At 37.3% G+C, this 16,228-nt stretch overlaps 1 protein-coding gene across 1 annotated transcript in view; it reads right to left on the reverse strand.

Annotated features, from left to right (window-relative positions):
- The window catches only part of LOC118421156, a 14,511-nt gene extending 1,058 nt beyond the window's left edge, over window positions 1–13,453 (reverse strand). Inside the window, exons 1-18 of the mRNA XM_035828318.1 lie at window positions 13,281–13,453; window positions 12,606–12,832; window positions 11,887–12,048; window positions 11,659–11,801; window positions 11,099–11,338; window positions 10,463–10,539; window positions 9,815–9,945; window positions 9,349–9,507; window positions 8,806–8,927; window positions 8,248–8,458; window positions 7,819–7,980; window positions 6,848–6,990; window positions 6,565–6,672; window positions 6,073–6,216; window positions 5,665–5,739; window positions 5,081–5,222; window positions 2,828–2,976; window positions 2,233–2,349 (exon numbers count right to left, since the gene is read on the reverse strand). Coding sequence (XP_035684211.1) covers window positions 2,233–2,349; window positions 2,828–2,976; window positions 5,081–5,222; window positions 5,665–5,739; window positions 6,073–6,216; window positions 6,565–6,672; window positions 6,848–6,990; window positions 7,819–7,980; window positions 8,248–8,458; window positions 8,806–8,927; window positions 9,349–9,507; window positions 9,815–9,945; window positions 10,463–10,539; window positions 11,099–11,338; window positions 11,659–11,801; window positions 11,887–12,048; window positions 12,606–12,832; window positions 13,281–13,423 — 2,655 coding nt within the window. The 5' untranslated portion in view covers window positions 13,424–13,453. The remainder of the gene's footprint in view (window positions 1–2,232; window positions 2,350–2,827; window positions 2,977–5,080; window positions 5,223–5,664; window positions 5,740–6,072; window positions 6,217–6,564; window positions 6,673–6,847; window positions 6,991–7,818; window positions 7,981–8,247; window positions 8,459–8,805; window positions 8,928–9,348; window positions 9,508–9,814; window positions 9,946–10,462; window positions 10,540–11,098; window positions 11,339–11,658; window positions 11,802–11,886; window positions 12,049–12,605; window positions 12,833–13,280) is intronic.
- Between the last annotated feature and the right edge of the window lie 2,775 nt (window positions 13,454–16,228).

Consider the following 16,228-nt stretch of genomic DNA (forward strand, 5'->3'; position numbering starts at 1 on the left):
GGGGGTTGAGGCCCTCCACTTCTAAGTCCTCTAACTCTTGAACGACGTGCCGTAGAGCCACCAAATTTTAAGGACATGATATCGACATAATATATGACGAGTACTTGACGTTTGACGTTACGTTGACGTAAGATGACGTAATTATGACGTCATCAATTTGATTATATTGGCCGGACCAATGGAAAAAGGGTATTCTCAGAAAACTTCAAGTTATACTACAAAATGTAACAACAAGTGCAGATAACAGAATAATAATGTTTATTACGACTTTCATTGCCAATAGCAACATTGATGACGTCATAATGACGTCATAAAATGACGTCATGCACATCTAAGATACGAGTTAGGCTCCGCCATATTATATCCACCACCTTGAATTTTTAAAATTACTTTTTTTGCAACAAATAATCACAAAGGGCAATGGAAATAGACTAAATTCATTCATTTAGATGGTTTTTGATGAAAAAATACCAGGTAGTTACAAATTTTAAGGGATAATTAGCTTGTTATTCTTGATCTGGCCATACGGTCCGCCATCTTGGATTTTGGGCTGATGACGTCATCAAATTAGCATAATTTATGCATATATAATTATGAAAGATATGCTAAATAATATAAGATTTTATTTATGTAACAAAATAGCAGTAATATAGCAAATAAATGTGAAAAATACATTGTTAGAACCAAAAATAGTGATTTTTGGCAAAACTGCCTCTCAGCAAACGGTTGCCATGGCAAAACAAAAAAATGGAAAATTTGTCAAACTTCGTAGAATTGTTGCCAACAATATTTTAGGAAAACTCACCAAATTTGGTGGCTTTAGCGTAAGGCGTTCTGGCGTTATAGGACATCGAAGTTGGCGCAGGCCTCAAAAGCCCTCCCCCCCATGTCTGAATAGGGTTAAAGGTAAGCTTAAAGGTCAAATTTTGTATGGGAGAGAATGCTGGTGTCATAAGTTGCAATGCAAAAACATCTACTTTTTATTTACTCATGTTAAAAAATATACAGACATTAGAAAATAAACAGATGAAGCCTCCCTTACCAATTTATCAATTTTCTTACAAAGAAAATTACAAAGAAAATTGATAAATTGATTGATAAATAATGACATAATATGGTCAAAATTGCAACTTAATCATAATACAAATATCCCCACTTAAAAAATAATCTACTACAAACGGACGTTGTATCCTAACCACGATGGTAAAATTTGGCCCAAAAGTTTCCATTCGAATGTGGAGTATCGGGTTACCGGAACTCCCGCGCGGTCCCCGCGGAGGGCTGACGGTGACTGAAACATCTTCTACAAGATCGTGATAGTTAGAAAAGCAACCTCTCACACGTATCTCGTCGAGATTAAATGAAAATTGGCAGTGTGTACACGTCAAATCTTACCGTGTACGTGTGCTGCACAGTTTCGTTTCAATGTTTTCTGAAATATGCCTAGTTGGTTGATTTAGAAAGGGTGTTTGGTGCACAAAAAGACAAATACCATATTTAGATCGGTCCTAAATTTGACTGAAAATCCAAATCTTCTATATCATATGAGTAATGATTGTAAGATCAAACTTTCTGTCTTAGGGATTTTTGAACTTGTACTTAGAACTATTTTTACAGCCAAGATAAGGTCTAAAAATCATGTTTTTCACACTCAAAGACTCGTAATTCAAAATTGTCTCCATATTCCAAAAATCCCTAAGACACAAACCTGGAGATATTGGTTGTTGACAATTTAAGTCCTCAAAGAGTTGATTTGCACGCGTTTTGTAAGCGATTTAAATACCATGTTTGGCCGTATGTCGGGTTACACTGATAGGGACATGGAGTAATTGATACCGCCGTAAACAAGTGTTGAGATATTCAAGGTCACCAATAATGACGCCAGCAGCTTTGTTACATGTCACTTATTCCAAACTTGGCGGCAGCAAAACTAAGCTTGCCAGATAACGTTTTATATTTGCGAAAATGTTAGTTTTTCTTCTGACGCACGGCACCCAGGAAAACAAGGGTGTTTTCTGCGTGTTTACTGTAACAACCTGCGGATGACCGCGGGTGACCTCTAATAGAACGCCCGTTCTGTTCGATCACGTCAGCGTTCTGTTCGATTACGTCAGATGGAACATGATTCGTGTTCTAAATCCCCAAATTGAAGTCTGGAAATTTTGGGGCCAAATTTTACCATCGTGAACCTAAAATAGCTGTGCATTAGACAAAATGAAAGACAATACGTACGTTATCATTTGTTGGCTTGGGGATATCAGTCCAATTTCTTGAGAGTGGGACGCAGGCATAGTCAGTGGTGCAGTGGTCTTTACTTGGTTCGTTACTGCTTCTTGGCTTCAATAGTTGCTAGTGAAGAAATTGGTTCAAATATCATTTATGGTCATCAGAGAAATTTACTTAAATCTACCCATGCTCTCTCTCTCCCCATACAATCTCCCCCTTTTTCTCTCAAACGCATACACAAAAAACACACATACAAACACATATACACATACGTAGGCATCAAATAACACAAAATGATTTAGACAAAAAATGCATAAATACACAGATATACGCACATTCAGGCATCACACACATCAACACCTCACACACACACACACACACACACACACACACACACACACACACACACACATGCATGCGCGCGCGCACGCAAACATTTATTACACGTGCAATAAACACGAAACTCGCACAAACATAAACAGAATAACGTGCGTAATTACTACAAGGTAGATATGTGATTCAAAGCATCCAAAACTATGCATTTAAATGAACAAAGAGATATAGATATATTTTACACCTACAAAATCAAAAGTTAACTTACAAAGCCATAGAAAGGTTTCCCCATGTCACCCAAATTCTCTCCTCTTTCGTTTTCTCCTTTGTAGTACTTGAAAAGATTGTACGCCATCTTCCGGATCGGTGTTATGGCACTCCCTGGACATTTTCTGGCGCTTGCACATACCCAGTTGGCTTTTCAGTGGTGTAGGAGAGGAAAAGAAATAACATACTGTTAAAAAACTCGCCAGAAAATATCACACTAAAGTAGACTTTTGGATTGACTTGTGTTAGGAAGTCATAGAATCTCCTTTTTGATGGTTTGAGACTTTTGATCATCAAGTTTATATATACCTGGCTAGTGCATTATAACTGTTTTAGAAAACCACTACATTTTGAAGGTCTCATCTGCAGTTTCCTCATATATCTTGGTAATTTTATTGATATTGAGGCTTACCATGGCTTTTAAAGAGTGATGCGGTCAATTGCAAGTTTTGTTTTTTACACTGACATTGAGTTTTCAATATTTAATGTGAAAAAGCTGTCAAAAAATTCAAGAAGCTACTTGCAGTTAGGACACAAATCTATCATGATACACGTAATTCAAGATTTATAGAAAACAAGTGCTTTTAAAAAAGCTGGCATTTTGCCAAGGTTTGCGTGTGTGAATGTTTTTTTTTCTAGTTATTAGAATGTCATATAAATAGAACAGAATAAAAAACCTGATATGGGCGCATGGAGAGATTCACAAATATGCAAATGAGTTATGTCCTGGAATATGAAAATGAATATGTTTCCTGAAACTTTTTGTTATCCAGTATGCAGTTATTTTAGAGAAAATCAGTTTGTTCTTGTGTAATTCTGTGATATAGATGTTGTATGGGCATTTTATGGAAAGTTAGAAAGAAACATATACGCAGAGTATCGTACGTCTCACGGTTCGTTCATTCAAACATCCCAACTGCGGAAAAATGCAGTAGAAGAGGTGCAAAGGTGAGTTTTAATGTTCTGTACAAAAGTATTGTTCATTAGTATAATAAGGCCATACCAATTTAATTTGTTGGTTCTCGGATTTTTTCAGAAAAAAGTTGAAGTGACAGGGCGAAAAAAAAAACTTGCAACAACTCTGGGTTCAGTCAGGTCCAAAGTTTCAGGTTCGTAATTCCAGACTTGAACCAATGGTATATAATGATAATAATAGTAATCTGGTGTATACATGTATGTGTGGTAGATCCAGTTACACTTACATGCAAAATTTGCATTTTGTCATACACTTTACGTGGAATTTTAGCAATACAAATGGAAAATTATGTGCAATCAGTATTGCTTAAGTATTCACAGTAACATTGCTGTAATAATGCTTAGTAATAAAGACAAAAACATAGAGTATTTCAACACACACAACTTTTAAAAACCTTTAAGAAGGTTGAAAAACTTTTTCAGCATAGTATAATGTCTAATGTAGCAACAAGAACAATAAATTGACTTAATTTCACCCCAAAGAATAGATAGTGCCTGAAACATCATTGTATTCTCTTTGTGAAAGCTGCAGTTTGAATAAAAATCGCTTGAGGGCGTTAGTGTACTCATTCCATATTAATGAAGCCATTTCCAAATATGGCAGCATTGGCCAAGCCATTTCCAAATATGGCAGCATTGGCCAAGCCATTTCCAAATATGGCAGCTGCCATTTTGTTTGTCCCACTGCAACATTTTCGTCTTTTTCAAGCACAAATTTAACGATCTATGGGTGGTTTTCGATGATTTACAACATAAAGGAGAACATAAGCAGGTGATAGTTATTTTGCAAGTCCAGTACTAGTTTCAGAAGTTCTTTTATTTTCAACTGAACCAAAGTTTGTTTCAAGTCCAGCAACTTGCGTTAACGTTACCGTAACGTTACAGGGATTTTTTTTGGATTTTTTTTTTTTTGATATTGGGAAAAATAGAAGCGGCGATTCCGAGAACCAACAAATTAAATTGGTATGGCCTAATGGATGTAAAAATTAGTATTTTAATGGATGTAAAAAAGAAGAAAAAAAAGTTGAAAAAAATACTTCCCCGGATTCGAACCGGGTGCATTAGTTTAGAATGCGTAAATTTTACCACTGCGCCAATGCGACCATGTTGAAGAAATGCCTGTTTAAGAAGGTATACAAATGTTTGGCAGGAATAGAACAGGTCCGTTCATCTCAACATCACAACGGCGACTATTCTGGCCTCAGAGCATTTTGCCGCTAAGGCGGCAAAATGCAAAAATATGACAAAATGGATTTGGTATGATGTAAAAATTACCCACTTGTTTGAAGCTGAATTTCCATAAACTCCCCATGGTCCACTTGTGATTTGAACAGGACACACTCGGAATCATCACACGTCTTCGGAGGATAGTCGTTTGGGGGCTTCCTCACTTCAGAAATACGATCTCCTTGTTGGCTATCCTGTAAAAACAATTATTTCTTAAAATCTATAGTTGGAGAACGCATAGATGTATCAGGAATAATTATATTTTGGCACCGTTTCTTTATCTAAAAAACGCGAAAATGCTTTTCTAACTTCAGAATCATTAATCAGCAAAATTTGACAATGCTTGACTTGGACGAGCTGTTACTTATGTCAAGCTTAAACAAACCTTGGCATTCATGACTTCATGAAGCATTTAGTTTGCTTGTTGGATATGGCCATTACCATGAAGTTCATGTAGGCATATAATTGTGATGCAACAGTACATTGTATCACATTACATTGAGTGCGTTGGTGATGTGTCAACATATCAATTATATAGTTAGTCGAAACGAAATCGTAGAATAGTGCCCTAGAGACTTTCATACTGAAGCTGTCCCAAACCAGCATAAGAAACGGATCTAGACAGCATGTTCCTACCGTTTTGAAGAACAGTAGTTCGTTGTACTGACGATCATTTTCTCCACTGTCGAAGTTCAGGATCACCACTCGACTCTGAAAATGAATACAGTTATTACTTTTCTGGAAGAATTTTCTTTAAGCTAAGCAATACTAATGATGATGTGAATTTTTTAACGTTTCAATTAAAGCATACGATAGCAATTTAAGTTCATATTAACTTAGTCTGAAAAATTCTATACCTAATGCCTTGTATGATTACATTATAGGTCGTAAATGTATTAAATTAGACAAATATTGTCAAATACAAGTGGTTCTATCATCTAACTGACTTCATCAACAACAAAAACAATACACATGCCCACATATATTATGTGTGCAAATGTGTGAGTCTGTATTGTTTTGATTATCTATATGCTCTTACATCACCTTGTCAAAGTGTACACCATACTGCTTTGATAGTTCCAGCCGCTCCACGAAGTAATTCATGGTGCGCCTGAATTCTCCGGGGTTCTGCAGTTTTCCAAAAGGCATGCTGTAGCTATAACCCCTCAGCGGTCGTCTGAACGTCAACTGTAAAAACAATATTACAGCTACATTAAACTTACTAAAAATAATAAAAAGATCAATTGAAAATAAGGAAGTTCAAAATTACAAGTATGAATGTGCTGCGTAAAGAATTGTGGGTGATATGTCGAGGGCCTCTAACTTGTGAATTTTTATATTCATGATTTGCATAACTATGATCAGAAGTATTTTGTTTATGTCACAGGAAAATTATTAAAACCTTATACATACTAACCAAAATACATTTTGCTGCAAATGCGTACTTACAACGTTGGACATCCTTATACTTTGTGAAACGTTACACTTTCCGTTTTATATTGACTGCGTTGTGAGATCTAGTAGGTATAGCTTTACCTTGTCATCATTTGGGAGAGGTGGGTTAGCTTGGTGAGTCCTGGGTAGGTAGAGACACACTTCGAACTTTTTACTACAGCTTGAAGACGCCACCGTAGAAATATGGGACTGGAAAGTGCAGAAAGAATGAGTTATTAGTTGAAAAACAAGGTAATGAAGGTAACCCAAGACTTTTTTTTACGTTTGGGACCGTATTGTTAACATGCACGAAGTAAGTATATGTGTAAATACTAAACGTTTTATGACCGTATCTGTTCATGTACGAGTACACTCTCGCACTTACCTCCACCAGTACCGGCCGTGCTGTATCCATCACCACCTCACCATTGTTGTTACCGTTGAAGTAGGACAGCAGCCTGCTTATACCTTTTCCTTTGGCACTCTGGTATCCACAAGATGTCACAGTGGTGCAGACAAACTTATCATCTGAAGAATAAAGCCATTACTTTAACGTTTATCTTGCAGGGCTCCACTGGAAAGCAGTGTTAACCACTGAGTTGGATTACCCTGGATAAATATGACTGAAATAAATAAATCTCTATCCGTGCACGTAAGACAACAACACACTTGCAGTAAAGAGAGAGCGATGTTTCAGAATATTGAGTCTAAAACACACTTCTCGCTTCCTGATACACAGACCGATTTCTTCCATGTATCTTGACCACATTCTATATCCGCATTCGTAGGTAAACAAATTTATACATTATTCAATGATTTATACATTTTACATTCGTTTGGAGTTTGGGGAAACTGTCATTCATAAATCTAACTTGCTGTGGCCTAACAAAAATAAGAAGTAGGGCTGGGTATCGGTACAGTGTGCCGGTACAAAACCGGCTTTTCTTATTGGACCGGTCCGGAAAAAACGGACCTGAAAAAATTCCGTGGACCGGATGTTGGACCTATTGGAAAAAGAACAGATTATAAGAATGTTCACGTTTTAGGGCTTACCTGTTGAAGAAAATAATAAGAGCGAAGTAAAGTAGAGCCTATAGTCATTTCTACCAAGTTTTACTGCCAATCGTACAGGGGAAGATAGCCTTGTAGGATTTTAAAACGCCAGTGGGAGTCGAATACACAAAACAGATTTCATTGTACACATGTACTTTGAAATGGACCATTGTGGACAAATGGTCACGAGCTGAATCAGGTCCAGGTTCAGGTACGGACCTGGACCTGATCCTTTGTACCTGAACCGGACCTGGACCTGAATTTTCTGTACCGGTACCCACCCATAATAAGAAGATTTCTCACCCTGATCACAGAACGTGGTTCGCTCTTCATCTGCAACCGCATCCCAGGCGCACCATGGTCTGCCAGATTCTGACGTCACACACTGGTTGTATTCCTCTCCTTTGTAAGTAAAAGGGAAGGTGCAGATTCTCTCCTGCTTGAATCCTTGGAAGACGTCGTTTTCTTCAGAAATAAAAGAGAAAGTCGTGACTAACTGGCCCAATTTGTAACTTGATCGAAACAAAATTATCAACCTATAGCCTTTTACTTAGCTTTGTTGTGTGGTACAAATTTGGGGAATATGTCATGACAATTGTCTGTTGTTGCAACATTGCGACTCTTGCAATTTAACTCGAAAATACAGTCTGGGGTGCCATTATCACACAACACGTTGTATTTTTTGCAAGATTGAAACCTACAGCAACAGACTGGCATATGTGTTCTACTCACCTTTGAAATGAAGGCTTGTAGGGTCAAAGGTAATGCTGCCTTCCGTATCCTGTTCTATACTAAAGCTTTCTTTTATTGGCTCATCAATCTGTGACACGTTGGTCTGTCCCATTGTTGTGAGGTGGAATCCTACGTTGATTTCGTCATCAATAAATGCTGTTACGGTCAGCTTGTGGAAGTCCTCCAGTGACTTTGAGAAAGTCTTGGTCAACTGCCAGAGTAAAACAATGGTCTTAAATTTATATTTTGGATGACTAATGGCCTATCATCTATCCCATGATTAGACACACAGCCTGAAACGCATATATATATGTACACATACACACAAATCACACATGCACACACACACACCTACACTTGAACATGCACACACACATACACACACACACATACACACAAACACACACACACACACAGAGTCAGACACGCAGATACAAACGTGCACTAAAAAAAATTAAACCGAACACACACAAACATGCAGATATGTACTCGTACAAACACACACCACTATCTTACACATATACACACACAAGCAACAACATACTACTTTCTACGTACCTCAGTTTCCAACCTCGTGGCAAGTTCCTTAAAGGCTGTCGAACTACTGTCATTCAGGTCTCGGGAATACGTCATGTTTGTCATGGTTATGACGCCATCAAACCTCCTCACTCCCTCGTCATCTGTATACGAGAAAAATGCATTTGCTGCAAAACGATGCTTAATGACATTGGCAACACAAGAAATAAAATCTGCGAAATCTGCGAAATGATATCATAGAACTGGCCGTCTTATTGTTTAACTTTTAGATTAGATTTAGGTTTAGCTTAATAATATTTGGCTCTGTGAGTATGGAAGCAAAAAGGAAACAAACATTATGATAAACATTATAGTGGATCATATGTACAACAAAATCAAACTAGTAGGCTTAAAACTCTTTGACAGGTAATGTTTTGCCCTGGAATAGTGATCATGAAATGCAGGTTGCGGAATTGCACTATTCAAGGTCACATTTCATACGTCAATCCAGTGACATTGAAAATAAAATTGAGCAGATGGAAGTTAAGGTTTTTTTTTACTGAGTGGAAGTTTTCTCGGATATACCTTCGTCACAGTAGGACCAATAGCCGGCGGCGAACACAGCGTTCCAGGCACACCACGGCCGGTGTGACTTGTGGTAGGTGCAGTTGTGGAAGATCTCGCCATCCACGATGAACGGGAAATAACATGGTGGTCTTCCTTCTTTATGAACATGAGATTCATCTAGAAAAATATAAAAGAAAGATGAAAATGAATTGTTTTTGCGATGCATCAAATGTTAATCATTTAATTAGTAGGGAAATTATTGCAAGCTCTGACTTTATCATCAGTGTTGCAATTTCTCTCATAGCATTGACTTTATCAGTGTTACAATTTGGTAAAAGGCTAAAAAAAAGGAAACTACTTTTGATGACCTAATTGACTAGCATATGTTATATTGGGCTGGATGTATTCAAATGCAATGGAGAATGAAATTGCTCACGTTTTGTCAAATCAAATACATATCATACTTCTTAAATTAGAACGTTACCTGTTTCAAGTCTCCAGCTTTTCGCTGGTGAAAATTTCTCCACGAAGCCATCAAAGGTTGTCACCTTCTGGAACTCCGGACAGTCATGTTTGGTGCAGCGGTCACCGATGTCTGGGGCATGACGGTCTTCCCTGTCAAACGTTAACAGAATTATAAGGTAGATGCCAGGTATCTATCATGAGAGTCCATCTGGTCCAGGCGGGTAATGTATCTAGATACTAGATACATTATCAGCTTAGCAGCTCACTGGTGGGTATTTTGTTGTCACTCACATACAAGCGCAATAATGACGTCATAATGACGTCAATCTACGTCATAATGACTGAAAATTTGTTAACATATTTTATGTCTACATCAACATGAAAAAATTGGTGGTTATATAAGATAAGTCGTTTAGGATTTACATGAGTTAGAAGTAGCGGGCCTCAAGATATCTTAATTAAACCATCTAAGATTACATTACAAAATAAAGTTATTGTTTTTACCATTGCTATAATTGGAATAATAAATCCATTCACTGAGAAAGGCAGCGGATTCTGTCTGAGGCATTTGAGCGTTTTTATTATTGATCCGGTTGCACGAATAGCTGTTACCTTGTTTATCTTAGCACTTGTATGTATCAGAATAAGTATCAACCGTCATACTTACGTGACTGGAGAATACTCAAAGGTTATGTTTGGGGCATTGTCTTTCAAGGATCGGCACTTGTCATCCCAGAACCATATCTGGATGTAGAAAGATTTTGCACTGTTATCACATTGATATATTGCTTACTTACACTTCAATTCATACACAAAACACCCTACTTTGTAGATCTTAGCGAAAAAGAACAGCTGTTGCCAGAATTGATAACTATGTTACCATCATTGTGTAACTAATAATCAGTCAGCATAAAACTCAGAGCTACAATTAAATTGATTTCCACATTATTGCTAAGAAATCTTGAACTCATTATGTGTATTTCTCATTTGAAAAGTATATATTATACATATCCTCACGTGGTCAATCGTTAACGAATGTAATGTACCAACGCAATATTCAAAAGGAAATGTTAGCTATTCAATATTTTTAGTGATTATTGTGTAACGTCATGTATTCTATAATGTTTGTTTCGTACGTACCCTCAGCATGTTTGGAAAAGTATGACCATTGGGTGGATTGTTTTAATCTTTGGATAAAGAATGACTTTACTGCAGCTGCTATCGTTATTTACTGTCAAACGACCTTGACACGGACAGTGTAGTTTTGTGTTACATATACATGCAAAGTATAGTAACACCCCACCTCATTGTGCCTGTCGAGTAATCTGGACTGGCGATTGTACTGGCTGACGTGGAAGTGGTCACGCCTCCTACACACACCCATGTCGTCTAGCTCACTGGCAAGTTTCTCAGCCATGTCGAAGATGTCTTCACCATCGCCGTTCCCACCAAAACACTTCACGTAGTACGTGGGTCTCCAGTAGTTGACGCGACGAGCCCTGTTTGGGTACTGCTGTGGTAGTTTGTATTTGGCTCCACTTGCCTGTATTATAAACAATAATCAATAAAATAGACCGTGAAAGACAGAAAGCGAGCAGATACACACACACACAGAGAGAGAGAGAGAGAGAGAGAGAGAGAGAGAGAGAGAGAGAGAGACAGACAGAGAGAGAGAGAGAGAGAGAGAGAGAGACAGAGAGACAGAGAGGGAAAGAGACAGAGACAAAGACGAACGCGGACAGACAGGCAGACACAAAGACAACTACCCACATAGAGCTCTGACCAATTTGGTAAATTCAGATGCTAAAAGTAACAGGTGCATACATGAAAACAATAAAAAGCGAAGATTGATTTTATACTCACTGTTTCGTAAGGCGTTTCTACTGGAACGACAGCAAAGCTTCTGAATTTCTTCTGGCAGTGATCCGGTCCAGTCTCGTTTTGGTAGATGGTCATCATGTTCTGGTCAAACATCTGGAACCCCTCGTGAGGCCAAACACCCATGGCTGCAATGAATATTTACAATAGTATATGAAGTATTATAATGACCTTAAGCAACAAATTCAAAAATTAGAATTAAATCAGGCTAACCTCGCAAGTAGTCGTACAGCACCGGTTGAGATAGTGGTGCACTATGCCCCAGGTGACAAGTCGGAGCAAAATTGTAGACAGAGGGAAGTACTCTGTATCTTCTCTTCTCTGCACCACTCCCCAAGGTGTCCATAAGCTTGTAGGTAGGACAATGATGAGGCTCTGAAATTGTCAATACATAATGTAGTCTTAAAATTACCAATATGTTAATCTTTCGACGAAGTAAGCTATGCACACTGCAAATTAGTAAAATTATACTCAAACACTTTAAAACATCAAAGTTGTAATAACCTGTAGACAGTCATAATGCCACATACTACATATTTACGACAGCTTTACCCTAGAACAAAGCACATTTAATGACTTGTAAATTATCGCAATCTAATTCACCGCTTTGTGAAAGTTTATCACACCTTACGATGCTGATATGAATCGTTAAGAGAATTTTATCATTAGTAACCTACTGATGCAAACTGATGCTACATTGTAGTTGCACCTTGAAATCAAGATTGTATACATACAACTTGATACAAGCCTTTCAGTTAGCACAACCGCGAAGAAATCACTGTTGATTGTGCAGCATTTACCCTGCGAAAATGTAATTAATTATCACACCCATGTCTAAACATAATCTACAAAATTAACAAAATGAGTTATAATGATGGTACAAAATGTGGCATTTAGCATCTGCCGTCTACAATCATCAGTACGGAACATACCATTGCAGAAATTCTGCCGACAAGATTTCCTTCCGACCCCCACGTTTCTAGATACCACAGGTTTTCGCCAGGTGATTTCCCTTCCCCGGAGACACTTTGGCAGGCGCATCTGGCTCTTAACGTCGCCTTCAGCAAACTTGTAGTAGTTGTGGACTTTCTCATTTGTGGCGAAGATGAGTACAGCTCCTCCAAAATCTTCCCAGCCATCCTTAAGATCATCAACATCACTACAAGGTAGATAAGAAATGATTTCTCTAATGGACATCATTTAAAATAAAATAAAAAATTCACAAATCATTACAGATGTTGTCAACTTTGCAGTTGATATTTCTTTTAATGTATGGTGTTACGTTTTCCGAAGATTCAAATATTATAAAGAGGTAACTTTGACAGGGAATTTTTTGTACTGCAATACATTAGACAATTTTAATCATTTCATTAAAGAGAAAGAACTATTCTGAACAACTTTAGACCAGAAAGTTAAGATGATCAACGATCCAAGACTTTGATTTATCTTATTAAAGAAAAGACGGAGTTTTAATTTTCCTATGATGGTGCAAATAAGCACATCAATAAAGAAAAAAAATCGTGTATACATAGCATCCTTAAATTGAATACAAACTACACGCTGGCACATGCCCTAGTATCATTAATAATGCTTAAAAAATCATATACCTGCCGAATGGCCTAAGGTAGTAGTAGTAGTCATCTTCCGACCAGACAGGTTCTCCTTGGTTCTTGAGGATGGAGAACAACTCGGCCGCCTCCTTGTCAGGAGTAACCCCAAGCTTTTGTCCCAGAACCGTCCTTCCGTACATGATGGCGCTCGGTACAACGTCAATAACTACCTACGTTGATGAAAATTATAAAAAAAAGGTTTTGACCATTTATAGTAGCATTTTATAATGTGTAAGCGATTTACTATTACTAAACACGATGTCTAGAAGAAAAAGGCGTTCTGAGTTGGCAGACTTATTCTCTTATTATATCATTGCTTTCAAATAGTTAATATTCTGGTCCTACGGGCAAAGTAAAAATAAAGATTAGCATCGATAAGCATTCCTTTATTAGCTATGTAAATGATGTACTTAATGTTTGATGATGTTTACCTTTACTCTGCGATTCTGGTATGAATTTACTATTTATATTATTTCCCTATTGCTTATGCATAATAGTTCATGATTTGCATTTTTTATATTCATCGATGTTTCTCTAGAACTAATCATGTATAGTAAAGTAGGAAGCCACTCGATTGTTTCTTTCGAACTTGCAAACTCCTGCTAATTTATCAATCATCACAACTATGCATCCATGGCTTCACAGACAACACACAAATTTACGTACCTAAAAACAGTTCAAACTTAAAACTTTTATTATACTTACTTCGTCATCAGTCGGTACAGGCGGATTGTCCCATAGGTTCCTGGGTATGAAGGCACCGACAATCACCTCCCGTACAGGTGCAGAACTGATGTAGGTCTGCGTTACAAAAGTACCTGGGAGGTCCATTTTCAGGTCTGGGAAAGAATATCAAGAAACTAACAGTTATAATTGTTTTAAAAGAAACTTTTCTTGTCATATGAATGAAGTTATATCCAACCATATATATCAAATCATGTAATATATACTATGAGTCAAAATTTTGAATCCAAGAACTCATTCATTTAATAAACGAATTCATGCATCTGACAAAGACATAGAAATACAAATACAAATATATATATATATATATATATATATATATATATATATTCCTGTCACTTGATTTCAAAGCCACAATTAAAAATGCATAATTGTGATATGGCAAGAAAGTGTTTTGGACTGGTAATGACTTTGATTTGGCCAGAAAATATTTTGGACTAGTAATTTATGATGTAATATTTGATACTTATCTTATCTTAATTACAGATCTGTAGACACCGATTATATATATTGTGATTAACTTTTTGATTACGGACTATTAATACATGAAAATGACGCAGATCATCAAATGAAATTTTGCAGCGACACAGAACATTGGCATCACAAAAAGTTCAAATGAAAAAAATGCATTTATTAAATAAAATACCTTCCCCCCGTCGTTTCATGTTTGGTGTTGGCCAACCGAAAAAGACGAACGTTGATGAATTCTATAATGACGGAACTTGTTTGCCAAATTCCAAAGCACTAACTTTTGTCGTTTGCTCCCTTGAAGTAGTTGATGATTTTCCAGTCCGCCTGCTGTGTGCCGTTCACGACTGAAGAAACGAACACTGTTGTGGACGCGATGACGAATCCAGGGAACTGGGTTACGTTGTATTGTTCGAGACTGCACAGTACATGAAGTTGGCTACGTATGGAGTGTAAAAAGTAGAAAAAAATAATAAAGTGTTATTTAAGTTGTCTTAGGAGAATGTATATCTACCAGGGTGTTTAGGGGTTAATTTTACATAAGGCCGTAAAATGGGTAAATACAATGCAGCAAGTTGCAAAACAAATGTCGGAAAATGCACAATGCCAAATATAAGTTACTGTGCCAAAGTCATGTCCGAATCAAGTCAAAGAAGGTAGGAAAGTATACAGAATATGATGATCCCTATACCATACTCTGTTTTTTTTTCATTTTTCGACTGTCCTGACTAACTAGAATTCGTTATGATATGAAGGGAACTTCTATGATGGTAAAAAAATGCAATTTTTATATCTTTTTTTTTCTTACTCAAGCTAGCAAACACGTTTGGAGTTCCTAGATAATTATATAGCCGAAACACCATGATCTTAATATCAAAATACTCAGGCCCCTACGCTCTCACGTGAGGTATATTTGTCTATTCACACACACGCTTTGTAACTGTTATATAAAAAATTATATATGTTTCCTTGATCCAGCTCGACCCTGCGAAATTTGATGTTGGTCAACTAAAATACCTCACAATACCATGGGATTTGCTTTGTATAAGTGGTGCAGTATATCTTCATTATTTTTTTTTCTTTCATGTCTTCGAGATAATGTTTTCACTTACTTACCATTGGGCACGGCCTAGCAGAGTGACCGCCACAAATACCATCAACAGGGATCTTTCCATGGCGAAAGCTAAGATAGTCCTCAATGCGCGGGAAGCTGTCAAACAAAGCACTATTGTTACTTTCTACACGATTCCTTGTCCACTCTGCGCTGGTTAACGGTCGCAATTGGGGTCAAAACAAGGGGGCACAGATCAAGCAAATTTGCCTGAACTGTAAACAGTACGGACAAAGTAGGCTTGGGGAGACTGAATTAAGCTTCTGTTTTAACAAAAGTTCTTGCAAAAGTAATATTTTTTAAGGGGGAAGGTCTAGGTTTTGACATATCAGTTAAGTAGAGCACACGTGTAGTTTGTTTACATAATCTACACACAACCGCGTATTGTCCTTTTTATCCTATGGTGAACCCTTGTTGACCTGCTCAACAAAGATAAGACGCTACATAGAGATGAAACGGCCTGTAATGATTTGCCAAAATAAGTTAGAATATGACTACGAAATGCGTTCGAAAAGTTATGGCCTTTTCCGGAATGCACGGATATGACTGAAACTACTAGGCGTAACATTACGAACTTTGAAGCTTAAAAAAAAGAAAATAAGGAAAGCTAAGCCCAAGTCAA

This window comes from Branchiostoma floridae, chromosome 8 (genome assembly GCF_000003815.2).
Source record: "Branchiostoma floridae strain S238N-H82 chromosome 8, Bfl_VNyyK, whole genome shotgun sequence".
Taxonomy (NCBI): domain Eukaryota; kingdom Metazoa; phylum Chordata; class Leptocardii; order Amphioxiformes; family Branchiostomatidae; genus Branchiostoma; species Branchiostoma floridae.